The sequence below is a fragment of the Neoarius graeffei genome, chromosome 9 (genome assembly GCF_027579695.1).
Source record: "Neoarius graeffei isolate fNeoGra1 chromosome 9, fNeoGra1.pri, whole genome shotgun sequence".
NCBI classification, from domain to species: domain Eukaryota; kingdom Metazoa; phylum Chordata; class Actinopteri; order Siluriformes; family Ariidae; genus Neoarius; species Neoarius graeffei.
The window spans coordinates 14,191,390-14,203,655 of NC_083577.1; the positions used below are offsets into that span (position 1 = coordinate 14,191,390).

The 12,266-nt window shown below is 39.2% G+C and overlaps 1 protein-coding gene across 1 annotated transcript in view; it reads left to right on the forward strand.

The window, feature by feature from the left end:
- LOC132892101 (uncharacterized) overlaps window positions 1-12,266 on the forward strand; it is a 178,645-nt gene that overhangs the window by 39,524 nt on the left and 126,855 nt on the right. The window contains exon 2 of the mRNA XM_060930502.1: window positions 8,802-8,888. Within this exon, the coding sequence (XP_060786485.1) occupies window positions 8,802-8,888 (87 nt within the window). The remainder of the gene's footprint in view (window positions 1-8,801; window positions 8,889-12,266) is intronic.

Consider the following 12,266-nt stretch of genomic DNA (forward strand, 5'->3'; position numbering starts at 1 on the left):
AACGGTCAATTTAGAGTCACCAGTTAACCTAACCTGCATGTCTTTTGGACTGTGGGGGAAACCGGAGCACCCGGAGGAAACCCACGGGGAGAACGTGCAAACTCCGCACAGAACGGCCCTCACCGGCCACGGGGCTCAAACCTGGACTTTCTTGCTGTGAGGCGACAGCGCTAACCACTACACCACCGTGCCGTCCATATATATATATATATATATATATATATATATATATATATATATTTTTTTTTTTTTACAGTACTTGGTCACATTTTAAAAAAAAAAAGTTTTACCTACAAATAGCCTGACCTTTGTCTGATGGATTTTATCCTGTTTACGGTGGGCGTTCCCATCGTGAAAGAGAAACTAATCAAAACTGAATGAGTGAAAGTGATTCATATTCTGTTACCATGTGAAAGTCTTTTATGAATGTGTAAGTGCATGCTCAGTGCTCCAACTCAGGTGTGACTGAGTAAGGGGACAAGTTTTAGGTTTCTTCTAATTTAGCCAATTTAAAAACTATAATATTATTTGGCACTGGGCACGTAAAGTATAAAGTTTGTCAATATGTTTATCATGCTTGTATGATAAACTCATGAAGATGTTTAACTAGATGTCCGACTCATTCTAAACCTGTCGAGCTTCACCAGCAAATCTCTCAAAACTCGTAGTATTTTGCTTCCATTCAAGCTTTGTTTCGAAGTCTGACCAATAAGAACGCTACATTTTTGGCGGTAAATTTGATTTTCTCAATTTAACTTCCATATATGGAAATCACATACACTGGGCACGCCCTGGGAAACCTCTGATCGTCCACAAAAATGTCCACAGAAATGCACAAAATTACTTCACAAAACGACAAAATTTTCACAAAATTTGGGTTAACACGGGTTAGAATAAAATTTATAGGCTGTGTTTTGGGATTTATGGCTGTGTTTTTTGAGAATTGGCCGTGGAAACCATGGCTGTACGGCTCACTAGCTAAGCCTATGCTGATCCATACTTCTTCACAACTTTGTCTCTGACCTGTTTGGAGTGCTCCTTGGTTCTCATGTTGCTTGCTTAGTAGTGTTGCAGAGTCAGGGTCCTTCCAGAACACTACTAAGCAAGCAACATGAGAACCAAGGAGCACTCCAAACAGGTCAGAGACAAAGTTGTGAAGAAGTATGGATTAGCATAGGCTTAGCTAGTGAGCCGTACAGCCATGGTTTCCACGGCCAATTCTCAAAAAACACAGCCATAAATCCATCATGTGCAAAGTGTCACATGATTTATACATCATGTGACACTTTGCACACAGGTGGATCTTAATCAACTTGTCTGTGAAGATTCTCAGTCATCTAGGTCATAGTAAACTGTGGGTGGTAGAAAAGGGCAACTGGACTTGCTTGAAGATTCTTGAAAACGTTTTACCTCTCAGCCTTTCGGATGAGAGGTGAAACGTTTTCAAGAATCTTCAAGTCCAGTTGCCCTTTTCTACCACCCACATCTTAATCAACTAATTATGTGACTTATGAAGTGAATTGGTTGGACCAGCTCTTATTTAGAGGTTTCATACAAAAGGGGGAAAATGCCTATGCACACTCCAGATTTCTGTTTTTTCATCTGCTTTGTTTGTGTCACAATGAAACAATTTGCACCTTTAAAGTGATATGCATGTTGTGTCAATCAGATGGTGCTAAATGCAACAAAACAGGACAAACACCAAAGGGGATGAATACTTTTGCAAGACACTATGTTAATGTTTGGATAAATACATTGAGATATTTGGTGTATGTAGTGTATAATAATAATAATATAATATTATTATTATTATTATTATTATTATTATTATTATGGTGTCTTTCCCACACCCAAGGTCACTTTACAATTGAGGGGGGGAAATTGTGCATTTCTGTGGACATTTTTGTGGACGATCAGAGGTTTCCCAGGGCGTGCCCGGTGCATGTGATTTCCATATATGGAAGTTAAATTGAACAGTGTAGGTATGATAACATTCCTGAAGAATTTCACTGGTAGAACACATCATATAAATACTACTTACAGTAAAACTAAAGTAGTTCAAAATATTTAATTAATCTGTAAAAAATCTTAAAGGAGAAAGTGTTCTCAGCTTTCATAATTTTTTTTAGTAATTTTTTTTTTTATTGGGTTGTCTTGTCTGTCCAACCACCGATATGAGATGCTCATTACAATGATTTCTCAAAGAACAAGTGGTTACATTACATTACATTACATTACAGGCATTTAGCAGATGCTCTTATCCAGAGCGACATACAATGTACCCAGCGTAGCCTGAGGGGAAGTTGGGGGTTCAGTGCCTTGCTCAAGGGCATTTCAGCCATTCCTGCTGTTTCATGGAATTGAACCATGAATTTTTGGTCCCAAAGTTGCTTCTCTAACCATTAGGCCATGGCTTATTGGTTGTCAGCAATAACCAGCGGATAAACTGAGCTTAGATTTTGGAATTGAGCAAAAAAGGGTCAAGGTGATGAGTGGTGCTTGAAAGTTTGAGAACCCTTGAGAATTTTCTATATTTCTGCATAAATATGACCTAAAACAACATCAGATTTTCACACAAGTACTAAAAGTAGATAAAGAGAACCCAGTTAAACAAATTAGACAAAAATATGATCCTTGGTAATGACCAAGGATCATATTTTTGTCTAATTTGTTTAACTGGGTTCTCTTTATCTACTTTTAGTACTTGTGTGAAAATTTATTGAGGAAAATGATCCAGTATTACATATGTGTGAGTGGCAAAAGTATTTGAACCTCTAGGATTGGCAGTTAATTTGAAGGTGTAATTAGAGTCAGGTGTTTTCAATCAGTGGGATGACAATAAGGTGTGAGTGGGCACCCTGTTTTATTTAAAGAACAGGGATCTATCAAAGTCTGATCCTCACAACACATGTTTGTGGAAGTGTATCATGGCAAGAACAAAAGAGGACCTCAGAAAAAGTACTGTTGATGGAAAAGGCTGGAAAAGGTTACAAAGCCATCTCGAGAGAGTTTGGACTCCACCAATCCACAGTCAGATTGTGTACAAATGGAGGAAATTTAAGACCATTGTTACCTTCCGCAGGAGTGGTCGACCAACAAAGATCACTCCAAGAGCAAGGCATGTAATAGTCGGTGAGGTCACAAATGACCCCAGGGTAACTTCTAAGCAACTGAAGGCCTCTCTCACATTGGCTAATGTTAATGTTCATGAGTCCACCATCAGGAGAACACTGAACAACAATGGTGTGCATGTCAGGTTTGCAAGGAGAAAGCCCCTGCTCTCCAAAAAGAACATCACTGCTCGTCTGCAGTTTGCTAAAGATCACGTGGACAAGCCAGAAGGCTATTGGAAAAATGTTTTGTGGACAGATGAGACCAAAATAAAACTTTTTGGTTTAAATGAGAAGTGTTATGTTTGGAGAAAGGAAAACCTTGCATTCCAGCATAAGAACCTTATCCCATCTGTGAAACATGGTGGTGGTAGTATCATGGCTTGGGCCTGTTTTGCTGCATCTGGGCCAGGACGGCTTGCCATCATTGATGGAACAATGAATTCTGAATTATACCAGCGAATTCTAAAGGAAAATGTCCGGACATCTGTCCATGAACTGAATCTCAAGAGAAGGTGGGTCATGCAGCAAGACAACGACCCTAAGCACACAAGTTGTTCTACCAAGGAATAGTTAAAGAAGAATAAAGTTAATGTTTTGGAATGGCCAAGTCAAAGTCCTGACCTTAATCCAATCGAAATGTTGTGGAAGGACCTGAAGCGAGCAGTTTATGTGAGGAAACCCACCAACATCCCAGAGTTGAAGCTGTTCTGTGCAGAGGAATGGGCTAAAATTCCTCCAAGCCGGTGTGCAGGACTGATCGACAGTTACCAGGAATGTCTAGTTGCAGTTATTGCTGCACAAGGGGGTCACACCAGATACTGCAAGCAAAGGTTCACATACTTTTGCCATTCACAGATGTGTAAGATTGGATAATTTTCCTCAATAAATAAATGACCAAGTATAATATTTTTGTCTCATTTGTTTAACTGGGTTCTCTTTATCTACTTTTAGGACTTGTGTGAAAATCTGATGTTTTCGGTCATATTTATGCAGAAATATAGAAAATTCACAAACTTTTCAAGCACCACTGTATGTCAAGTCAAGTTTATTTGAATAGTGCTTTTAACAATAAACATTGTCGCAAAGCAGCTTTACATAATTTGAACGACTTAAAACATGAGCTAATTTTATCCCTAATCTATCCCCAATGAGCAAGCCTGTGGCGACGGTGGCAAGGAAAAACTCCCTCAGACGACATGAGGAAGAAACCTCGAGAGGAGCCAGACTCAAAAGGGAACCCATCCTCATTTGGGCAGCAACAGACAGCATAACTATAATATTAACAGTCTTAACAAGAAGTCAGTTTCGTTGATGATATAAACTCTTCATTGATGGAAACTTGAGTGCAAAACTGTTCATGACAACTGCAGTCCTAAAGTTAGCAAGTCAACTGGAGTCCTCAGCCATAAAAGCATTACTGTAAGAGTCCAGAGCGTCCTCCAAGTGGGACTTTCAACTGTCCTCATGGGGCTGTCCTCCACAGGAGCTATGCGATGAGACTCCAACCAGACACAGGGCACCAGGATGGATCAGGCAGCTCCGAGGAGCAGAAGAGGTCAGCATCTCGATCCCAGGACCGACATGTAATTCAGAGGGACAGATTGGGGGGGGGGAGCAGAGAAAATACAGGTTGTTAGGTATGCCCAATGTCACCTGAAGAAGTAGGAACAGTATACATATTGCACTGAGTACAAGCAGGGACTCTGGCAAAACTAACTATGACAGCATAACTAAAAAGGGAGAGCCAGAAGGTAACACAGGCATGAGGGAGCCCCGGGACATAAAGCAGCCAGCCACTACACCGTCAACAAACTCGAGTGAGCAAGCGAGTGGGGACTGACAGCATCCATACATCCCAGTTTATCAAAACACTATGTCTGAGGACCCTCCAGATGTACTCCTTTACCTCATAAACACCATTAACAAAAGGCTTGACTAAACAGATATGTTTTCAGCCTAGACTTAAACGCTGAGACTGTGTCTGATTCCCGAAAATTACTTGGAAAGCTGTTCCATAACTGTGGGGCTTTGTAAGAAAAGGCTCTGCCCCCTGATATAGCATTCACTATACGAGGTACCAGCAGGTAGCCTGCACCTTTTGATCTAAGTAGGCGTGGCGGGTCATAAAGGACCAGAAGTTTGCTCAGGTACTGTGGGGTGAGACCATTCAGTGCTTTAAAGGTCAATAGCAGTATTTTATAATAATATGAAATTTGACTGGGAGCCAATGCAGTGTGGATAAGACAGGGGTGATGTGGTCATATTTTCTAGTTCTAGTAAGGACTCTTGCTGCTGCATTTTGAACTAACTGGAGCTTGTTTATGCACTTATTGGAACATCCAGACAGTAAGGCATTACAATAATCCAATCTAGAGGTAACAAAAGCATGAACTAGTTTTTCCACGTCGTGTAGTGACATTAAATTTCTTATCTTAGCAATATTTCTGAGATGAAAGAAAGTTATCCGGGTAATGTCATCAATGTGAGTTTCAAATGAAAGACTGGGGTCAATAATCACTCCGAGGTCTTTTACTGCTGCATGTGAAGAAACAGAAAGGCCATACAGAGTTACTGTGTAATCAGAAAACTTACTTCTAGCTGCATGTGGTCCTACTTCAGTCTTGTCAGAGTTAAGCAGAAGGAAGTTAATAAGCATCCAGTGTCTAATGTCCTTCACACATTCCTCAATCCTATTAAGCTGGTGCCTCTCATCAGGTTTTGCAGAAACGTACAACTGTGTGTCATCAGCATAATAGTGGAAACTAATACAATGTTTACGAATAATATCACCCAGAGGTAACATGTATAAAGAAAAAATCAGGGGACCCAAGACAGAACCTTGTGGAACACCAAACTTTACCTCAGTATGTCTAGAAAAATCACCATTAACATCAACGTACTGATAGCGATCAGTTAAATAAGAACTAAGCCAGGAGAGGGCCGTTCCCTTAACTCCCACAACATTTTCTAGTCTATCCAGAAGAATGGAATGATCAGTGGTATCAAATGCTGCACCAAGGTCAAGCAGCGAGACACAGCTGTGTGTGTGTGTGTGTGTGTGTGTGTGTGTGTGTGTGTGTGTGTTGTAAATGGAGCCTACAGTATAGATCTTTTTATAGTACAACCCCGATTGCAAAAAAAGTTGGGACAAAGTACAAATTGTAAATAAAAATGGAATGCAATAATTTACAAATCTCAAAAACCGATATTGTATTCACAGTAGAACATAGACAACGTATCAAATGTCAAAAGTGAGACATTTTGAAAGCTGGAGGACCAAATTGCAACTCATGAGGTCAATTGGCAATAGGTCATTAACATGACTGGGTATAAAAAGAGCATCTTGGAGTGGCAGCGGCTCTCAGAAGTAAAGATGGGAAGAGGATCACCAATCCCCCTAATGCTGCGCCGACAAATAGTGGAGCAATATCAGAAAGGAGTTCGACAGTGTAAAATTGCAAAGAGTTTGAACATATCGTCTACAGTGCATAATATCATCAAAAGATTCAGAGAATCTGGAAGAATCTCTGTGCGTAAGGGTCAAGGCCGGAAAACCATACTGGGTGCCCATGATCTTCGGGCCCTTAGACGGCACTGCATCACATACAGGCATGCTTCTGTATTGGAAATCACAAAATGGGCTCAGGAATATTTCCAGAGAACATTATCTGTGAACACAATTCACTGTGCCATCCGCCGTTGCCAACTAAAATTCTATAGTTCAAAGAAGAAGCCGTGTCTAAACATGATCCAGAAGCGCAGACGTCTTCTCTAGGCCAAGGCTCATTTAAAATGGACTGTGGAAAACTGTTCTGTGGTCAGACGAATCAAAATTTAAACTTCTTTATGGAAATCAGGGACGCCGTGTCATTCAGACTAAAGAGGAGAAGGACGACCCAAGTTGTTATCAGCACTCAGTTCAGAAGCCTGCATCTCTGATGGTATGGGGTTGCATTAGTGCGTGTGGCATGGGCAGCTTACACATCTGGAAAGACACCATCAATGCTGAAAGGTATATCCAGGTTCTAGAGCAACATATGCTCCCATCCAGACGACGTCTCTTTCAGGGAAGACCTTGGATTTTCCAACATGACAATGCCAAACCACATACTGCATCAATTACAGCATCATGGCTGTGTAGAAGAAGGGTCTGGGTACTGAACTGGCCAGCCTGCAGTCCAGATCTTTCACCCACAGAAAACATTTGGTGCATCATAAAACGGAAGATACGACAAAAAAGACCGAAGACAGTTGAGCAACTAGAATCCTACATTAGACAAGAATGGGTTAACATTCCTATCCCTAAACTTGAGCAACTTGTCTCCTCAGTCCCCAGATGTTTACAGACTGTTGTAAAGAGAAAAGATGATGTCTCACAGTGGTAAACATGGCCTTGTCCCAACTTTTTTTGAGATGTGGTGTTGTCATGAAATTTAAAATCACCTAATTTTTCTCTTTAAATGATACATTTTCTCAGTTTAAACATTTGATATGTCATCTATGTTCTATTCTGAATAAAATATGGAATTTTGAAACTTCCACGTCATTGCATTCCGTTTTTATTTACAATTTGTACTTTGTCCCAACTTTTTTGGAATCGGGGTTGTATAAACAGTGAATATCACATTTTAAATCAGATAAGTCTGATTTTCCTGTAATTAATCTATCTATCTGTCTGTCTGTCTGTCTGTCTGTCTGTCTATCTATCTATTATTTGGCGGGGGATATAGAAACGGGGTCTGTCCGTCTCTCTGTCCGTCCGGTCACGTTTTCGTTTCCAGGCCATATCTTTTAAAACTACTGAAGATATCTTCATGAAACTTTGTATACCTATCAAGCAACATGTGAACTGGTGCCTTTTGCTATTTTGGATCTTTGAAAAATTTTTTTTTCAAATTTTCTATTTAATAATAGAGTTTGACTTGGTTTCTAAGAGCAATGTTTGTTTCCGGAGCATATATCCAAAACTGTTCATGATACAGATTTGAAACTTGGTATACATGTTAACAAGTTGATGTTATTGGTTATGTTTTCTGTCCGTCCGGTTATGTTTTCATTTCTGGGCCGTATCTTTAAAACTACTGAAGATATCTTCATGAACTTTGTATACATATCAAGCAACATGTGAACTGGTGCCTTTTGCTATTTTGGATTTTTGAAAAAAGTATTTTTCAGATTTTTACATAAATTGATTTTGACTTAGTTTCTAAGAGCAGTGTTCATTTCCAGAGTATATATCTAAAACCATTCATGATACGGATTTGAAACTTGGTATACAAGTTAACAAGGTGATGTAGCTGTGCCTTTTCATACTATGAAATTTGAGAAATTTTTAATTTTTCATGTTTCCGTGGAAACAATTTCAGACTTAGTCTCTCAGGTTAGTCTTTGGGGTAGGTTTTGTTTCCGGAAAACTATGAGTGGTATGGTCTTGAAACTTGGTATATAGGGTGGGGGATGACTGTCTTCTTGTTGTGGGGTTGGTTTGGTTTTTTTGTTGTTTGTTTGTTTGTTTGTTTTTAAACTTCACTGATGTCCATAATTTTCATTGTGTTATTTTGTCTAGATTCTGTTTTCAGGGCATTGCAGAATTATGGAAAATTCATGTCATTGTTTTTTTTTTTTAAGTTGGGAATTGAACACAAGGGTTCATAGATTATAGTAAAACAATTCCTCTTTCTCCTTCAGGCTGAGGCCCGGCTGACAGCTAAGAGGGCTGCCAGGGCAGAGGCTCGCGAGATCCGCATGAAGGAGCTGGAGAGACAACAGAAAGAGGTGAAAATCTGATATTCATACAAATAGCAGAGACATCCAGTAACTGTCAGTTTCATTTACAGATCCTTGTGTAATGTTTGCACTGAAGTATTGTTTCTGATCGCACAAACGGCATTTTCTATACTCAATCTAATTCAGATTTTAATTAAATTCAGGCCCAATTTAAAATGGCAGTTTCATCTCTACAAATGCTTTAAGCTTCTATTCATAGTAATATAATCTGAAGAACCAGATGGCTACTGCCTTGACAGGGTTGTTTGTGCCTGCAGGTTTTGCTCAGGTTAAGACTGGCAGTTCGTCCTCTGGGTGAATGCTTCAGCTGAATGGTTATACAGTGAACCCTCGTTTATCGCGGGGGTTACGTTCCAAAAAGGACCCGCGATAGGCGAAATCCGTGAAATAGTCAACTTAATTTTTTTACAACTATTATACAATACAAATGTAAAGCATTTGTTTAAGAAATAAAAAAAAACGTTCTTGCAAATAACTATGACAGTTTTTAATACTTTTAAAATAATAATACTGTAATAATACTGTAAAATAATATTTTTAATAATGAATACGAGGTTAGACACATTGCGACTCACGTATTTCACAGTCCCTCTGACTGTGCCTCTTTGTCCTGACTCCGCTCCGCTGTAGCGTCATTTTCTGCTGAAGGCTGTGGTGCAGGTGTCTTTTTCCGAGAGAAGAACATAGTTATGGGTAGTTGTTGGCACTCTTTTTTCTTCTGGGCAAGAAGATTCTTGTAAACAGACATGCCACCTTCGATTATATTTGAAAACTGTAACGAGCAACACATCAACGGGTCCCATTCTTGTGCCACTCGCTGAAGTTCAGTGTTCTGAACACAATGCACTGTAAAAAAAAAAAAAAATCCGCGAAACAGCGAAGCCGCGAAAGATGAACCGCGTTATAGCGAGGGTTCACTGTAGTTTATTTGGCTGGCTATATTGTCTGGTTTTATCACCCATATTTAATTTCCAATAATGTAAAGTTTGTTTCTTTAGGTCTTTTCCTGTTCAGGAATTTCATAGCATTAAGTCAGCCCTTTTGAAGATGGAGTTATTCCTTGGTGGTGATTCAAAGGTTTTACTTAATTACACTTCCCATTCAGGGCTCATTATTAACTTTTTTCTTTGTCCTGTCGGACAAGCAGCAAGATGTTTCACTTGTCCTGACCATAAACTTCTTTTTTTTTTTTTTATTCCTATGTGTTTACATGAAAGAAAAGTGGTTAACAAAGTTTATCAAAAAGCAGGTATAGTTATGGTTATTATGCTTTAATGATTTATAATCTTTCAATAAAACTCAAACTTTAACTGTAACAATAAACAAAAAACTATCCCATGCCCCATTATGGTGCATATGTTGTTATAACCCATTACCTGATCTGCAGTTTTAAGAGTTAGACTCACCCAAATTCAAAGCTTCTGGAGGAAATACAGTTAAATCATGGTTAATCCAGTCAAACTTGAAGTATAAATTAATTTAAAGAAATGAAACCAAAAGAAAGCAAGTTGGACATAAGGGTGGCAGAATCATGTTGTGAATGAAAGCAAACCTTAAGTGAGTTTGGCACTGTCGTAAAATATTTCGCAGGAATTTTACGACATTTGTGATGGTTAATGTGAACCATACAAAAGAAAAATACAGTGAATGTCCGAATGAAATGAAGATTCACCAGAGATATTTACAACCCCAGTTCCATAAATTTGGGACACTGTGTAAAATGTAAACAAGTGCTCTGAGAGCACAATATCCCCCGCTGGCAACTATATCTATGCTACAAGTGCTTAATACATCCTCATGAAATTGTCAAAGTATAAGTTTGGTAATCAAGGGCCATAACTCTGGTAAAATGCAACTGACTTGAACGAAATTGCAATATGCGTATTACCGACATATAACTAAGAATCCTGTCAAGTTTTGTGAAATTTCTCCAAAAATTGCAAGAGGAGTTGATTTCAGAAGGTGACTACCCTTCCCGGGACGGACATTGCCACGACATTATCCCCCTTCAGACCTTTTGGACAGCAGGGGATAATAAAAAGCAGAATATGACAATTTACAAATCTTGGAAAGTCTATATTTCATTGAAAATGGTACAAAGACAACATATCAAATGTTGAAAGTGAGAATTTTTTTTGAAAGACTGCATGGGCAAACAGTGCAACAATTTAAGAATAACAGTCCTCAATGTAAAATTGCAAAGAATTTGGGGATCACATCATCTATGGGGATCCCTGCAATGATTTGGCGACTTGTCCAGGGTGTACCCCACCTCTCACCCATATTCAACTGGGATAGGCTTCAGCTTGCCCACGACCCTGCACAGGATGATTGGATGGATGGGCCACCTATGGGACATATCATTAAAAGATTCAGAGAAGGACAAAAACCAACAAGGACAAAAATCAACACTGGATGCCCCATGATCTTCAGACCCTCAGGCAACATTGCATTAAATGCAGACGTGTCTGTAGTGGAAATCACTGTATGGACTGGGGAACACTTCAGAAAACCATTGTCTGTGAAAACAGTTCATTACTGCATCCACAAATGCAAGTTAAAACCATATATAAAAAATATCCAGAAACACCGTCAGCTTCTCTGGGCCCGAGCTCTTTTACAATGTACTGAGGTGAAGTGGAAAATTGTCCCGAGGTCTGACAAATCAAAAGTAGAAATTCTTTTTAGAAATCATGGACACCACGGCCTCCAGGCTAAAGAGGAGAGGGACCATCCGGCTTATCAGTGCACAGTTCAAAAGCCAGCATCTGTGATGGTATGAGGGTGCATTAGCGCACAAAGGAGGCCCCGAACTATTGAGCAGCTGAAATTGTATATTGAGCAAGAACGGGATAACCTATCTCTTTCAAAACTGCAGCAATTGGTCTCCTCAGTTCCCAAACATTTACAGAGTGTTGTTAAAAGTAGAAGTGATGCAACACAGTGGTAAACTGAAGTCCCCAACTTTTTTTAAAATGTGTTGCTGATGTCACATTCAAAATGAGCATACGTTTTTCAAAAAACAATAAACTTTCTCGGTTTCAACATTTGATATGTTGTCTTTGTACTATTTTCAGTGAAATATAGGGTTTCCATGATTTTGCAAGTTATTGCATTCTGTTTTTATTTACAGTTTGCACAGCATCCCAACTTTTTTGAAATTGGGGTTGTCATAAAAACGATATGACCTTGCATCATCCGAGACACAAACACAAAAGCAGGATGCAGCCAGAGAGCAATCATCAAACTCTTCTTTCAGGTGAATCATATTATTTTAAAACCATCATTTTATTTCACACAATTAAAAAAAATACTATCACATGTTGAGCTGTTTGCCACTCACGTTTGGCACATCAGGAATAGTCA